The sequence below is a fragment of the Eschrichtius robustus genome, chromosome 15 (genome assembly GCF_028021215.1).
Source record: "Eschrichtius robustus isolate mEscRob2 chromosome 15, mEscRob2.pri, whole genome shotgun sequence".
Taxonomy (NCBI): domain Eukaryota; kingdom Metazoa; phylum Chordata; class Mammalia; order Artiodactyla; family Eschrichtiidae; genus Eschrichtius; species Eschrichtius robustus.
In genome coordinates, this window is record NC_090838.1 from 19,331,189 (window position 1) to 19,348,835 (window position 17,647).

Below are 17,647 nucleotides of genomic sequence, written 5' to 3' on the forward strand. Positions count from 1 at the left end.
TTTTGTCAGATGTTTTTCTGTACCTATTGAGATATTTATATGCTTTTTATTCTGTTAATGGCATATCATCCTTATATATTGCTGGATTTAATTTGCAATTTTGTGTCTATATTCATGAGACTGATTTTCTTTTCTAGTAATATCTTTGGCAAGTTTGGTATTAGGGTTTTGCTGGCCTAGTAAAACAATTGGCCTAGTAAAACAATTGGGGTGTACCTGCCTTTTATTTTCTGGGAAGTGTGCACAATTGTTATTATTACTTCTTTAAATGTTTCATAGAACCCACCAGTGAAGCCATCTAGGCCTGGAGTATTGTTTTGTTTTAATTACAAATTAATTTCTTTAGGAGATAACATTCTGTTCGTTTTTGTGGTTTTAATAATTTGTATTTTTCAAGGAATTTTTCACTTCATTGCAGTTACTGAATTGATTTGCATTATGTGGTTTAGAACATTATATTTGTAGGACATGAAGTGATAGCTGTCCATTTCTGACATTGGTAATTTGTGTTGTCTTTCATTTTTCTTGATCATTCTTGCTCAAGTATTAATAATTTTTTTATCTTTTCAAAAAGTCAACTTTTGATTTTAATTTTTTTCAGTTGTCCAGTCTTCATATTGGGTATTGTTTTGACTTCAAGTTCACCGACTTGTTTTTGTGCCATCTCAAATCTTCTATTAAGCTTGTCCAGTGAATTTTAAAATTTCCATGTTGAAGTAGTTCTTGAATTTTCATTTACTTCTATTTTATAGTTTCCATTTGCTACAAGTATTTCTCATCTGTTCACTTATTATAACATCCTGAACATGCTCATAATAGCTGCTTTAACATCATTATCAGTTAATTTCAACTAATCATCTTATGGTTTCTATTGACCCCCCTTTTTTTCCTGATCTTGAGTTACAGTTTCTAGCTTCTTTGCATGTTTAGTAATTTTTTATTGTATACTGGGTATAGTAGATAATATTGTGGATTATCTTTTTCTGAAGAGTATTGATTTTTGTTCTAGTAGACAACTAAATTACTGGCTGGTAAATATACACTTACTGTACAGCCCAGTTGCATTTATGGGTGTCTGTTTGTTTATTTACTTATTTATTTGGTTGCATTGGGTCTTAGTTGTGGCACGCAGGCTTTCTAGTTGTGGCACTCGGGCACTCCAGAGTGCGCAGGCTCAGTAGTTGCAGCGTACGGGCTTAGTTGCCCCGCAGCATGTGGGATCTTAGTTCCCTGACCAAGGATCAAATCCGTGTCCCCTGAATAGGAAGGCAGGTTCTTTACCACTGGACCACCAGGGAAGTCCCCATTTCTGGGTGTATATCCTAGAGAAATGAAACTTTATTCACACAGAAACCTGTACACAAATATTTATAGCAGCTTTATTCATGATAGCCCCAAATTGAAAACAACCCAAATGTACTTCAACAGGGAATGGGGAAAAAGAAACTGTGGTACCTTCAAACCATGGAGCAATAAAAAGCAACAAACTATTTGTATATGCAACATGTTGGATGGATCTCAAGGGCATTATACTGAGTGAAAAAAGCCAATACAAAATGTTTCCATACTATTTGATTCAATCTTTGTAATATTCTCAAAGTGACAAAATTTTAAAAATAGAGGGCAGATAAGTAGTTGCTAGGAGTTAAGAAAAAGGGAGTGAGGAGTGTATGATTATAAACAGCAAAAGGGAGTCTCATCTGTGGTATGGTTATATAGGGGTACTTGGATCAACCAAGGATTTGAGGAAAATTTGCATACAGAATTAAGGTCCCCCACCCCCTTACTGTACTGCCCTTCCTACCATGATTTTCTCCTCCTATTATCTAGCATTCTGTCAGCTCTGAACTACATTCTCTAATGCCTAAAGCCAGTGAGACAGTGGTTTTCTCCCTTAGGTCTAGCCTCCCAGTAGTACTTAAGGGGTATACTGGGAAGAGTTCTCTTAAGGGAAAGTCTTATAAGTATAGATCTTATTCAGTATGATTCCTTTCTTTCAGTGATCAAATTCCCTATGTTTCTGCCTGCTTTTAGTCACTTTTCAGTGTCTTTGAGTAATTTTTATTTTGTCCAGAGTTAATCATCGTTATCTGTGGGCAAGTTAGTCCAATACAGGATAGTTCATCTTTACTGGAACCAGAGCTCAATGAATTTTATTTTTAGGTATTAGGAATATAAAATTTTTGTAAACTTTTTCAATAAAAAATTTGAAAGTTAAGTATCGTAGTAACTTTAATACATAGAAGTATTACAGAAATGAAAGAAGGAATTAAATGCAAACTGAAAACATTAAAAATCAGAATTTATAGGTAAAAAGAAAGGTGAACATACAATTGCAGCCAGGAAAAATCAGGAGATTAAGGGCAGAATGCAATTATGTATTACTCAAGCAGCAGTCTTAAATAAGAATATATATCCAGGTACCAGAAGGACTTCAGTTGTAAAATCAGATCTTCATCCATCGTCTTTTGGAAGTGTTTTTCCATTTGGCCTGAAAAGTTGTATTTTCTTTTTTTTAACCGAGCATTTCTGACCTTTATTATTTCTTAGAGAATAAAATGACAATCTAACCTCCCTTCTGCTTTTATTTTTTTCTTCTCCTTTGTTTTAGTTGTTTGCATAATTGACCTTAAAAGAGGTAAGAGTGAAGAGACTCGAGCCATCTCTGGAAAATACCTTTCCCCCATTCCATTGGAAGCTACCCTCTGGAGCACCAGATTTGACCATATATGTTCTGAGGACTCACTATGAACAAAGAAGTCTCCCAGGTAGGAATTGTAGCTCTGTTTTTAAAGAGCTTTGTTTCTGCAAAAGTATGGTGTGAGAACGATTGATTACTTGTTGACTCTTATTTTTTATGGAAATATGTCTTTGATCTGAGAAGCTTCAAGGTTATTCTAAAATATGTGCTGGCATTCCTAAATTAAAATGTTAGAAAAGTTATAGATTATACTTTGTAAACCACTGTAATGCACATTGAAATTAATACTGGTTCAGATCAGTATCTAACTATGAAATGCTCAAGTCCTTACTGAATTAAAAATGGCAGCACACACTACTATATATAAAATAGATAACTAATAAGAACCTGCTGTATTGCACAGGGAACTCTACTCGATACTCTGTAATGGCCTATATGGGAAAAGAATCTAAAAAAAAAAAAAAAAAGAATGGATATATGTATATGTATAACTGATTCACTTTGCTGTACACCTAAAACTAACACAACATTGTAAATCAACTGTACTCCAATAAAAAATTTTTTTTAAATGGCAGGGGGAAAAACTATACTGAACCATCCCCAGATTTGGTCTATACATTTCTTTTTTTTTTTTTTTAACATCTTTGTTGGAGTATAATTGCTCTACAATGGTGTGTTAGTTTCTGCTTTATAACAAAGTGATGCAGCTATACATATACATATATCCCCATATCTCCATTTCTATTATAATCCAGTCATTAAATCTATTTACATCTAGCGTCCATTCTGTACATTTGAGCAGTTTTACATTGTTATTTTCTAAGAGTTTGTGAGCTAACTGAAGGAATAGAACTAGTGTATCCATGAACATGACAATGGTCATAGCAGCCTATAGTGAGAAAAATAAACATGCACCAAGCCGAGACTAGAAAGTTGAAGAGTAATCAGAAACTGGTGAACCAAGTAAGGGGAAGACTTCCAGCAGGAAGTTTTAATTGAATTATAACATATATAAATAAAAATCATAAATTTTAAGGGTATAACTCTTTTAATTAATTAATTTTATTTTTGGCTGCATTGGGTCTTCGTTGCTGCGTGCGGGCTTTCTCTAGTTGCGGGGAGCGGGGACTACTCTTTGTTATGGTGCGCGTGCTTCTCATCGCAGTGGCTTCTCTTGTTGTGGAGCGCTGGCTCTAGGTATGTGGGCTTCAGTAGTTGTGGCACAAGGGCTCAGTAGCTGTGGCTCGCAGGCTCTAGAGTACAGGCTCAGTAGTTGTGGCACACGGTCTTAGTTGCTCCGCAGCATGTGGGATCTTCCCGGACCAAGGCTTGAACCTGTGTCTGCTGCATTGGAAAGCAGATTCTTAACCACTGTGCCACCAGGGAAGCCCTAAGGGTATAACTCTTGAGTTATCATGTACTGAATGTATTTGTGTAAATGCCATCCAGGTTAAGAAGTAGAACAATATTAGTATCCCAGTAAACCACTCCCATCTCTGACTCATTGCACACCCACCCACTTTTTTAAAAAAATAAATTTATTTATTTGTTTGTTTATTTGTTTATTTATTTATGGCTGTGTTGGGTCTTCGTTGCTGCGTGTGGGCTTTCTCTAGTTGCGGCGAGCGGGGGCTACTCTTCATTGCGCTGTGTGGGCTTCTCATTGCGGTGGCTTCTCTGTTGCGGAGCACGGGCTCTAGATGCGCAGGCTTCAGTAGCTGTGGCACGTGGGCTCAATAGCTGTGGCTTGCAGGCTCTAGAGCGCAGGCTTAGTAGTTGTGGCACACGGGCTTAGTTGCTCCGTGGCATGTGGGATCTTCCCGGACCAGGGCTCGAACCCGTGTCCCCTGCATTGGCAGGTGGGTTCTTAACCGCTGTGTAACCAGGGAAGCCCACCCACCCACTTTTAAAGGAGGAGACAGTTGTCACCCTGGAGGGTGGGGTTTAGCAATCATAGAAGTTAAAGGCAATTAAATTTGGTTGGCTGACAACCAATGCCTATGTTTGGAATAAATAATGAATTTGGGAGACGGAGGCAAGACTGAATTGGCAGAGAACTTTAAAGCAAGGACTGGTGGTGCAGCATGATTTGAGAAGATACTCATTTGATCCTACTACCTCTCTCTTTAAAATCTCATTGGTTTCCGGAACGAACACGCTCCAGATTTATGGCTTTTATTAACTGGTGATACATTGTATTTATTAACTTAAGGTTTCTGTTGTTTGAAATCAGACTGTTGATTCTCAATAAGGAGAGAGAAATAAGTTAATAAGCATTCTGATTATTAAGAAAAAAGTTTTGCAGAGTAGGATGTATTATAATTAAGAGAAATTTTAATCATGTAGGAGAGTCCTCTCTTTAAGAGTTTTTAGACAGAAATGTTCATACCTGGACTTTATGAAAGAGAAAGGGAGAGAAAATAGATTAGTATCTAGTGATTGAACTCTGGGCTGGGTGTCTTTTTCTTTAACTCATTGTTCAGTGAGTGACTCTGAGAAAGTCATGTTTTCTTCATGTCACAATGAAAGTTTTTACCTTTTATATTTCTCCTTAACATTTATTCAAACCAACTTTAAACATACCAAATAGCTGCAAGATTTGTAGATTGCACACCTATGTGCCCATTGCCCAGTTTCACCAGTTGTAAACATTTTGTTACATTTGCTTTCTCTCTCTGTATGTATTTACTGCTACTTCTCTTGCCCCTCCTCCTCCATCACCGTTATGATGATGATGAATCACAGTTGAGAGTAAGTCGTAGACATTTATGATCTTTTACTCCTAATATCTCCTACTTAACCACAATATAATAATCAAATTCAGGAAACTTAACATTTTCATTATTATTATCTAATATATGGTCTATATTACAATTTAATCAGTTGTCTAATCGAGAATCATACATTGCATAATTGTCACATCTCTTTGGTTCCTTTAACCTGGAATAGTTTACAGCTCTTCTTTGTCTTCCATGATATTGACATTTTGAAAAAGTATAGGCCAGCTGTTTTGTACAGTGGCACTCATTTTGAGCTTGTCTGTCTCCGTCTATGTTCCTTTCTAAAGAGACTATGATATGGGACTTTGGAGATTCATGGTTTTGTTACTGAGAATCTTACCCGGTAGAACGAAGCCCATGAAGATTTTTTTCAGGAGAAAGTCCGTTAAAACATGATAGGATCCCAAAATTCCAGAAGGTAGATTCCTAAAGATGATTTATTTAGATGTTATTGAAAGGAATTTTATGTATGTGTGCATATGTATACATATAATCTTAGAATCCAAGATTTATAAACTTTTGGACAAATTAAAGGCAGAACTTTAGATTTTGAAGGAATAGTACATTTACGTTTTAAGGTGAATCACATCTTATAAGAAATAATTGGTTTTATTTGTAATGACCATAGAAGATAAGTCAGGATTAGGTGTATGATTAATTTTATTTATTTCTATGTGATGTTTGGGTGAAGAATTAGAAAGATTCTCTTTTCGTGTGTTTGAGAACTTTGTAAATAACCACCCAGGATTTTTAGATGTGGTATAACTTAATGTCAGCTTTTCTGAAGACTTTCCTAATGAAGAAGCATTTTAGTGTAGAGGTAAAAGCAAAATTTAGAATCTATTGTTGACTTTCCTACTTATCAGTATGTAAGGTTAGGTTATATAGGTTAGTTATATAAGTTAAAACATAGCCAGATTCTGGAACCAAATTACCTAAGAATTGGTCATTTGATTTCTACCTCTGCTACTTATGATGTTGGGCAGATTAAGTAACCTCTCTGTGCCTTGGTCTCCTCATCTCTAAAATGGATTATAATACTACATACCTCATATCTTATGAGTAAATGCATTAGTAAGGTTTATAAGTAAATACTATGTTAGATGCTTAGAATGGCACATAGTAAATCCTATAAAAGTGTTAGTCATCATCATTGTTGTCATCATCAGCCCATAGGTTCTCTATTAGTAAGATAAAACCATTGAACTCAGTCAGTGATTCTGTAAAGTGGAGATAATAATAATACACACTTCATAGGGCAGTTGTGAGGAATCAATGAGTTCATATATGTGAGATACATAAACACTCAATATATATTATTACATTGTCATATCCTTTAATTGAATACATATTAATGGGCCTACGTTTTTCTGTGAACCTTTTTATTATTTTGTTCCTCTCAAATTCTTTTTTACTACTAACTTTATACTGTAAAAGTGGAAATAGGCAGGATAGGCATTTTGTATGTGCTAAGTAGTCTATAGTCAAAAAGTTGAGAAGCACTGTATGAGATGACAATTGTTAGGATCCCTCTTCTGAAATTTTATAAGTCTGAGTCTCCAGTTTAAAATTTATAAGCATGATTTTCATAGTTATTATTTTATTGAGAACACTGGGAAGTGAAATTTAAGTTTCACTTGTTTAGAGTTAGTCTTTAGTTGGGTACTACACTGGAAGGGATATAGCTAGATAAATTAGTGTTTTATTGAGGAGATACTGATGTTGTTTAACCAGCTATTCACCTGAGATGCTTGGGGATTTTTTTTTTCATTTTTTCAATGGATATCAATAAAGTTTTTACCAAATATAAATGAATCAACTAAGATGACTTAGGTTTAAAGCTGGGCTTTTAAAAATGCATCTCCTTTCTATAAATGTGGGCAATGAAGATTGTAGCTAGAGTTGTACTGTGATTTAATTTCTGCGCCTTCCCCTCCTGCTGGGGAGATGATCCTGAAATTAACTGAAGGTTTAACTTGACTCGATCATTTTCTAATGCCCTCAAAATACAACTCCGTTATTTTGGCAGATTATTTTGACCCATGCAGCTCTATTATTTTGGTATTACTGCCACCTTATAACTTTAGAGATCAAATTTCAATATGATTTTTTTTTCTTTTGTTGGTTTATATATGTACATTTAACTTTTTTAGAGTGAGTTTCTGAAATGTTCGAGAGAAATTGAACCACTTCTGATCAGGGGCTTAATTCTTTATTTTAGATACTGGAGTATTTTAGATATTGGATAGAAATTGAACCACTTCTGATCAGGGGCTTAATTCTTTATTTTAGGTATTGGAGTAATAAAATAATATAAATTTACTATTTATATAGTAAATGTGGTTATTTGGTTTTGGATAATCATCTGTGGATTATCTATGTCTAATGTTGATCTTCAGTCTCGTCTGGCCCCCGCTTTAGCTGTTTTTCTGCTCATTAGTATCTGAATCTGTGAAAGAGGGTGAAGTTCGTGGAAAAAGACAGAGATTGACATTTTTGTCACTTAATTTTTGTCTCTATGACCATCATTTTCTTTTTTAAGGCTGTTACCTCTTTACTAGATTACTATAAACTGTTCTCCTGTGCACATGCAAGTAAATATCAAATACTTATTTTGTTGTTTATAGTTAAAGATAGCTATAGTCAGGAAGACTGATTTTAATCTTTTTTTTAATACCAACATATTTTTCACGTTAGAACAATGTAGAACTGATTTTTGGAAGACATGTACAGTATATCTACAATTACCCAATGTCATTTTAAAATAACTGGAATCATCTAGCTTTGTAGATTTACAAGGAAATGTTAAGGATATTTTTGCCAAACTGTTTTAATACAATAGCTGCCATAAACATGTTTCATATGCTGACTGTTTTTCCTAAATAGGAGTATTTTAACAAGGCAAATGCATATATGTGTATTTCTTATCTTAAAAAATTAAATTTTAAATAAAGTCAATATGAGGAATTTAAACTTTGGGGTTTAAAACTTATTTGGTTTTCTTCTTCTTCCTATATATTTGCTAATAGAAAACATAGAATACTTTTTAACCCTTTTTCCAAATTATTCTTTCCATTTAGAAAAAAATAATGCAGAAAAAGGAAGCATTGTCTCTTGATCTGTAGAATAAACTTTTAGTAGTAAACATAAATTTATTAAATACATTGTTTCAAATATTATATACTTTTAGAAGTTAAGTTGCCAAGTCCTTGATAATGTCTTTATTATTAGTGTAATAAATTTAGAAGAGTTTGCACAGGATTTTCTTTTACAAAAAGCACTTTAAAAAATCTCATTTTATAGAATCAATGAAATAAGATAAAATCACGTCTATTTTTAAGAACTTATTGTTTTGAATCTGTTTCTTTGCCTTTGCTTTTTATTCCTGGCCATAGCAGTTAAGATATGGGCATGTTTATGGCAGAGGCTTATGTGGCAGGGACTCTTCTCTGGGCCAGGGATAACCACGATCTGAGTTTTGGTTCCTGCTTTGTGGGTTCAGAGAGAATTCTTGTTTCCAGATGTTTAAGGAAATCCTTGTTCAGTCATTAGCTTTAAAATATCTGTTTTTTAACCAAAAAATTGGAGGCATACAAAGAAACAAAAAAAGTATGGCCCATACACAGGAAAAATAGCAGTCAGTAGAAACTGTCTTAGGAAGCCCAGATGTTGTACTTACTAAACAAAGAAGAAATAGTAGATAAGTTGGATTTCATCAAAATTAAAAACTCTTGTTCATCAGAAGTTACTATAAAGAAAGTGAAAAGATAATCCACAGAATGGGAGAAAATATTTGCAAATCATATATCTGATAAGGATCTAGACATGAATATAAAGAACTCTTTATGACTTACCAATAAAAAGACAACCCAGTTTAAAAATGGGCAAAGGACCAGAATAGGCATTTCTCCAGAGATATACAAATGGCCAAAAAGGACATGAAAAGATGCTCAAAGTCATTAGTAATTAGGGAAATGTAAATCAAAACCACAACGAGATACCATTTCACACCCACTAGGGTGGCTATAATCAAAGTAAAGTTAAAAAACCAGAAAATACCAATTTTGGGTGAGGAGGTGGAAAAATTGAAACACTTGTACATTTGATGGTGAGAATTTAAGATGGTACAGCCACTGTGGAAGACAGTTTGGCAGTTCCTCAAAAATTTAGAGTTACAATATGACCTAGTAGTTTCGTACCCAAGAGAATTGAAAACAAGTTCACACAAAAATGTGCACATAAATGTTCATAGCAGCATTGTTGTTAAATAGCCCCAGTAATGGAAAACCTAAGTGGCCATCATTTGATGAATACATAAACAAAATGTGGTATATCCAAACAATGGGAAATTATTTAACCATAAAAAGGGCAGTAGAAATCCTAAAGTCCCCATCCTTTCTTATCACATGAGAAAGAATTCAATTGTCACTGAAGTGAAAAGACAAAATTGAAAACTTTTTTTAGAGAACCCTAGGTGTCTGAGGACTCCAGTTTGGGAAACATTCTTTATGGCAGTTACCCAGTGCAGGAGCTCTTTATTTGTCACGATTTTTCCTGTGTGATATTATCAACTTGGGGAGGTTTAACTCTCAGAGTGTCCCTCTCATGTCTGTGCTTCTCTGTGCTAATTGCTTGCTAGCATTTTCAAGTATATTATTAGAGCTGTTTATTAACTAATTGTTACTTATTTTTCAAATGATGCAGTCCTCAGCTAAATCTGGGAGGTGAGTGACAAATTTCTTATGTAGAAATCTATAATTCAACTGAAATATAAAGCACTGACCTATTTCTTCAGCCCAACCTGTTTGGTTTAGTCTGGTCCATTTGAACAGAGGTAGGTGTGGTTTCTAGTTCCAAAAACTGCTCTCTAGAGAGTGCATGAGATTGTGTATAACTTAGCAACTCTTTTTAAATCAACAGCATACTTCTACTTAGAAACCTAACCTCTTTTTTTAAAAGGTGATATGTAAATTGGCTTCCTGAAACCAACATTTCTTTTCTTAATGAACCTTGTTTAAGTTCCCTTACTGCCAAATATAAAGCCATTCCACAAATAGAACAGCTGTAAAAGTTTTCACTCATCAGAGGTTTTGCATTCCACTGTTTCTTTATTGTGTTTTGTAAATAGAAAGCAGGTAATACCAGAATCATATCATCAGCAAATTGTTGGTGACTTTCTCATAGCTTCTTACTATTGGCTCTTATTTTGGTAAGCCAGATATTGAATTGCTGTTGAATTGTTGTCTGATGTCTCCTCAACCCCAGAATTTCAGATAAATTTAGCAGATGTCAGTCTCCAGCCAGTAGTCTGACTTAGCATAGTCTGGGGAATCTCATTTGAAATCCAGATTCATTTGTTGCTCAAAATTATCCGAACTGTGAGATTGTATTGCTTATGTTTACAGTTGTATAAATGCAACATATTTTTGTGTCTCTATCGTACTGTGAAATATAGTAGGAGGTTTCTCCAAAATAGATCTTAACCTTTTCAGAATTAGAAGAGATGTTCTCAAATTTCTAGACCAAGAAGGTAGTTGTTTGTTTGTTTTTTTCCATTGAAAACAGGGGAACAAGGATTTCAAGAAAGCTCAATTTCTCAATTATAGAAAAGAATTCCAAAACATTATGAAAGATTCCAGAAAATATTTAATTATAAAAAATCTAAAATATTCTTTAAAAAATTTAAATGTCATATTAGTAAAATAACTTAATTACTTAATTTATCACCTACTTTAGCTTCTATATCTTTTAGACATTATGTTACATATTGGATATACAATAAAAAGATCTAGTAACTGTTTTTGAGTTCACAATCTAGAAGAGGAGACAAACAAGAGAATTATAATTTTATAGCATATTATCATAAGAAATATATGCTCAGCAGTATTTTGAGAGCCAATAGAATTCAGATGGGTAAATTCTTAGATAGGTATAACCTAATGTCTTAGGAGGCAGGGAAGACTGGCAGCTAAGTAAAGCTGAGCATTAAGTAGGAGTTGGTTAAATTTTCTTTTGGATTTTAGCGAACTCCAAAGTCTTATCTTTCATTTTCTTTCCTGTTCATCATTTTCTTCTCTCTTTTATTTCTACTTTTGTTGAAAAATTTAGCATTGATGCTTCTTTATTATTATGAATTTATCACATAATTTCATTTTTTGTTTTAATAAACTTTGAAATATATTTATATTTTATTTCTAAGTAAAAATAAAATTAAGTGGCTTCTTTACTTCTGTGGTATCTGGTTAATCTCATTTATGTTTCTGTGACTCTCCATAGGAGAAGAAGGTAGCAGTCTTACTCATTATAGTAATATATCACTTAGCTGATTTTTCTAGTTTTGTATTTGAGAATGGATGCTAACAAAGCCATTGTCGGGTCTTTCAACATCTTTTTGGTTGTGGTGGCAAGTCTGGCATATTGACCTTTGCATTGAGGCTGTCCACCTTAAATTGTAATTATTTTCCTTGTCATATAGAGCCTTCCTCTCCCCCCGACAAGAGGTTTAATAAATGTTTTTCTATGATGACATTAATCCATAATGCAGTTCATCTCATTTGTGTATCATTAATAGAAATATGGAACTTAAAAGCCCATCATGTTTTATACATGTTGAATTTGAGGTGACGTGGGATATCCAAATGGAAATCTCCATTTGGCAGCTGGAAACTTATTTAGATACCAAATTACTGAGATCAGAAAGATGTGCTTATTGTTCATGGAGGAAGTCTTAGAATGAAAATCAGACCTTGTCATTCCTCTGTTCTTAATCCTCCAGTGACTGGCTAATTCACTCAGAGTAAAGCTAAAGTCTTTAAAATGGTTTCAGCCAAGACCTTACATGATGCAGCCTTATTGCCTGCTCCTCACTCCCCAGTTTTACCCACACTGATCTCTTTCATGTTTCTCAAAAAGCGTAGTTATGCTCCGCCCTTCAGGCTGTATGGCCCTTCCTCTGCCAGGAGCACTCTTCTTCCAGATGTCATTCTCTCTCCCTCACCTCCTTCAAGTCTTTGCTGATGTCGCACCTTCTCAGTGAGGCCCTTCCTAACTACTTTACTTAAAATTGCTGCCCCTCTCCTTCCACAAAACTAAGCCTCTGTTTTTGCCTTGTTTTCCTCCATAATACTTATCACCTTCTAATATACTCTATAATTTACTTTTTAATTTTGCTTCTCTCTCCCTCACAATAGAATGAAACTCTATGAGGACAGTGATTTTTTTATAAGTTTCATGCACAGTTGAACTCCCACTACCTAGAACAGAAGCTGGCATGTAGTAGGAGCTCAATAAATACTTTTTGCTGAGTTAACTTGGGCTACCCACATTGAGATCAATTTAAAGTTCTTGACTAATGTTTACCTTTGCTGGGAAGATGGGATAGTATCAAGGATTTTATTTTTAAAGGCTTTCCTTAGTGTTGAAACTAAAATTAACATATATAATCTATATGTGTATATAGGGACTATATGTAGTATATAATATATATAGTCTGTTTATATATTGTTTATATAGGTTGGGCTAAACTTGATTGGACAAACATTTAATCACTCATTCACCAAATTCTATAATGGACACACAATAGATGGGAACTGATGCAAACTTTGTATATTATGTTGAATGTTATCCTGTGGGCAGTGAGGATTTAGGGAAGGGTTTACAGCAAGAGATTGACATGATCAAACTTATGTTTTTGATAGCCTACTTTGGTGGCTCAGGGAGACCACCATAAAAACTGTGATGTTTTTAATAGTTCAGCAACAGGTGAGAGGAGACTATAAGAAAGGGGTGGATTTTGGAAATATTTAGGAAATAAAAATGGACACATCTTACTGTTTGCTTGCATGTGGGGTATGAGAGAAGAGGCTAGAATGACTCCAGTGTACGAACTGGGAGAAAAAAATTGCGTAAGGAGGAGATGTTAAGTTCATTTGGAAAGTTGAATTTGAAGTGCCTCTGTGACCTCTGCGTAGAGTTATCTGGCAAGGAGTGGGGTTATGGGTCTGAGACCTAGGAGATCTGGGCTAGAGATGGAGATTCAGGAGTAATTGGTTTAGAGATTTTTTCTTTTGGAACCATGTTGAGTGAGTGATATCACCCCAGAGTAATGTATAGTATGAGGAGAAAGGAGGCGTAGGACATTAGAACCATGAGGAAATCTAACCCCAAAGGATTGGGCAAAAGTACTGAGAATAAGGAAAGTAGAAAACCACACTAATTCTACTAATCTCTCAGTCTGTGGCTTAAACATCACTTCTTCAGAGAAGCCTCAGTTGATCGCCCAATTAAAATTAGGTCTCCTCTATTGTTTTTCTCTATGAACCGTATTCTTTTCCTTTACGATTTTATCACTATAAGGAAATTACATATTAATTTTGTGTTTTATTTGTTTATGTCTCCCACTCTGCGAGGGCAGGAACCTCTATTTTGCTGTCCGCGATTTGCTCAGCTCCTAGCACCGTGCCTGAGACATGATAGATGCTTGATTTATTTAAGTAAATGAGGGAAGCATAGGATCACAGACGTCAATGGATGACAATATTTCCAGAAGGAAACAGTTTCAGATGCTGCTCCAAACAGTCCAATAAAATAATAGTAATAAGTTAGCATTTATCGAGCATTAGTGAGTGGAGGAATGAAAAGTGTCCATTGTATTTGTCGGTGAGGAAGTATGGGATGAGTTATCCACTGAGTGAACACTACCCCCCTCATGGAGCTCCTAGTCTAAAGGGGAGATAATAACAATAACCAACATTCTCTAGGAACCTACAGTGCACTCTTTACATGCACTGTTCATTCAGTCCTCACAACAAATCTAAAGGTAGGTAAGTATAGTTATTATCCTTATGTTACAGATGAAGAAATAGGAGATTTAAGGAGATTAAGCACTTTGCCCAGGAACAGGCAGGTAATGATTAAGCAGGGCCTTTCTGACCCTAACGCCCATGCTTTTAACCACCATGCTGCAGTAGGGGAATTAAGCTGATTCTTTACCAGGGAAGTGATATCTTGAAAATGCCATTTGAGCAGGAATGGTTTTGCTGCTGTTTATAGGACACATTAGAAGTGAGAGTGACTGGAATTGAGAAACAAGATAGAAGGATCTTGCAGGAATCTAGAATGAGGTATTTGCTTCCAAGTAAGGATCATAACTGTATCTGAGAATGAAGAAGGAGGGGACACTGTAAGATCTCCTGTTAACGAAGAATTGACAGGACGTGGATACCGATACAAAACGAGGAGTAAAAGAGAAGAGTAAAAAATAATTACAAGATTGCGATCCTAGGAGCTGGAAAATTTCATGACCTGCACGTCTAATATGGAGAAATTAGAAATGTGCCTTTTTGGTTACATGGAATAATAAAGTCATGATTAGAGTTCTAGGTGGTATTTTTATATTGAAAAGGGGGTATGGCAATCTTTGGTACTGAGAAAGAGCTGGAGACAGAGGAAGTTTTAGGACTAGAGAAAAAGGACTTATTCTGGCATATTAATTAAAGTCATGTGAGAAATTCTTCTGGATCTCAACTTTACAAGCATGGCTGCTAACATGCAGCACTGTATTTATTTAATAATTTTAGAATTTAATGAAAAGTTAAAGGTTTTTCCCGTTTAACAAGAATTGCCTCTCCTTTTACAAGGGTAGATGGAATGGAAGAGAATAAGAGGTGTGTTGTTTGGCATTAGTAAAATCTAAGTGGTAGTGATGAGTATAAGGCCAGAGATGAGATTCCGAGTTTCGTTAGAGATTCTGTAGAGAATAGTGGTTGATAGGGACAGATCAGAAGGGATCTTTAAGTGCAGTCACTGACTGGCACAACATGTAAGAGAGAGACCTGGCTGACATGCTAGGGGAAATGACTTTGTGTTCTCTGGCATCTATAACAAGATCCTAACGTAGACTAAACATTTGATCTTTGTCGCCTGACTGCATAAGCAAAAGGTTAGGAGTATGGAATTCAAAGTTGGTAAGTACAATTCAAAATCCAAATCTAGTTCATCGCTTTAATTTTAATCATATATGTATTATTTCTTTTCCTATCAATATAAAAATCCCAAACCTTATGAGTAAAAGTTGTTTTAAGTCCTTTTCAAAATAATCTAAAATAAATAAATATAAAAAAGAATCTATCTGACTCTCACTTACACAGTTTTTACATTTACATATGAAGTGGTTTTTTCTCTTTAAAAAAATCTCATTGTCTATTTAATTATTCTAACAATATTTTCATCCTAATTGATCTCTATGATTTTATAAAGGATGACTAATTTTATTTTACAGGTATAGAAAAGAAAGTGTAGAAACACTAAATAGCTGATGACTCCTGTGCTTTTATATATAAATGTGGATGCTTTTATGATGGCTGTAATTATTCATTGAGAAACCACAGTGTTTAGATATATTCTAACACAAGGGAGCTTCCTATTCCCAGAGTTGGATAGTTCATTAGGGTAGATTTCTTACTGTTTTCCTTCCTTTTTAGGTGTGAAGTTTTTCAACATGAGTGGCCTTGGGGACAGTTCATCTGACCCTGCTAACCCAGACTCACATAAGCGAAAAGGATCGCCATGTGACACACTGGCATCAAGGTAGGAACACTCTTTTTCTTAGTCTGTTTCTGGCAGAGCTGCTTTATCATTTTCATTGTCACTTTATTGTCATTGTCATTTTCATTTCACTTTAGAGCTTTTGCTTCATCTACTCCAAGTTTACCAGCCTTCTCTGAGTCCCTCATACTTACCATGTTCTCTTCCTTCCCCAGGGCCTTTACACATGCTGCTCCCTCAACCAGCTTGCTCCCTCTAGATTTCCTGTAGTCAACACCTATGCATTCTCCAAATACCAGTTTAGTCATTACTTTCTTTTTTTTTTTTTATTTATTTATTTAATTTATTTATTTTTGGCTGCATTGGGTCTTTATTGCTGCATGCAGGCTCTCTCTAGTTGCAGTGAGCGGGGGCTACTCTTTGTTGTGGTGCGCAGGCTTCTCATTGTGGTGGCGTCCCTTGTTGCGGAGCGTGGGCTCTAGGCGCGCAGGCTTCAGTAGTTGTAGCACGCGGGCTCAGTAGTTGTGGCGCGCGGGCTCTAGAGCACAGGCTCAGTAGTTGTGGCTCACGGGCTTAGTTGCTCCGTGACATGTGGGATCTTCCCGGACCAGGGCTGGAGCCCCTGTCCCCTGCATTGGCAGGGGATTCTTAACCACTGTGCTACCAGGGAAGCCCTAGTCATTACTTTCTTAAAGGGAGCCTTCTCTTCCTTCCATTAACTATTAGGTCAAATCTCCCCCATTTGTATCTATTTCACATGTATTTTTATAGCTATAATCTGTAATTTCAGGTTTATATTAGTTTGTGTGCTTATTTCATGAGTTCTCTACTACAGGCTAAGCTGCCATTTGGTAAGAACTTTGTCCTTACTCACCATTTTATCCCTAGTTCCTAGCACAATGTTTAACATATATAGTAAGGACACAGAAAATATTTAATATTCAAATGAATAAATGAATCCATTGTACATCTTTAACTGCTATTTCAGTATATTATGGTATTAGTGGAACAAAGAAAAAAGTTGTTAATATCAGGATTTTAAAGAATGAATATCTGTGGAATTAAATATTTGTTGTTAATAAGGAATGTGGTCATCAAATAGGCAAAAGAGAATTATTGCTAAGGAGACTGTAATAAATGCCAGATAGAGAAGGAACCTCAATCAGATCAAAACAGCAGCTTTCCTACCTGAGAGAAGAGTGGGGATTTTATTCCATTCACCTTCAAGGATCTGGAGCAAGGTTTCTCAACCTCCACACTGTTGACATTGTGGGCAAGAAGCTATCCTGCATATTGTAGGATGTTTGGCAGGGTCCCTGGCTTCTGCACACTAGATGCCAAATAGCATCTTTATATCAATTATGATAACCAAAATGTCCTACCAGTTGTGATAACCAAAAAAGTCTCCAAACATTGTCAGATATCCCTGGGGACAGGGAAAGCAATATGGCCCCCAGTTGATAATCATTGATGTAGAGCGTAAAACGGCAGAAGACTCTTCTGTCATTGGATTACATGCTTTTTCTCATGGGAGGACAAAGAAAGAATTTTTACAGGAGAGTGCCAGGGCTTCAGGTTGGGGAAAGAAAAGTGACTACTTCTCTTAATCAGTTCAGAGAAC

At 35.4% G+C, this 17,647-nt stretch overlaps 1 protein-coding gene across 10 annotated transcripts in view; it reads left to right on the forward strand.

Moving 5' to 3' along the window:
• NCOA1 (nuclear receptor coactivator 1) overlaps window positions 1-17,647 on the forward strand; it is a 264,345-nt gene that overhangs the window by 145,761 nt on the left and 100,937 nt on the right. For all 10 annotated transcript variants that reach the window (XM_068564107.1, XM_068564108.1, XM_068564105.1 and 7 more), the window contains 2 exons: window positions 2,612-2,768; window positions 15,963-16,068. In XM_068564107.1, coding sequence (XP_068420208.1) covers window positions 15,980-16,068 — 89 coding nt within the window. In that variant the 5' untranslated portion in view covers window positions 2,612-2,768; window positions 15,963-15,979. The remainder of the gene's footprint in view (window positions 1-2,611; window positions 2,769-15,962; window positions 16,069-17,647) is intronic.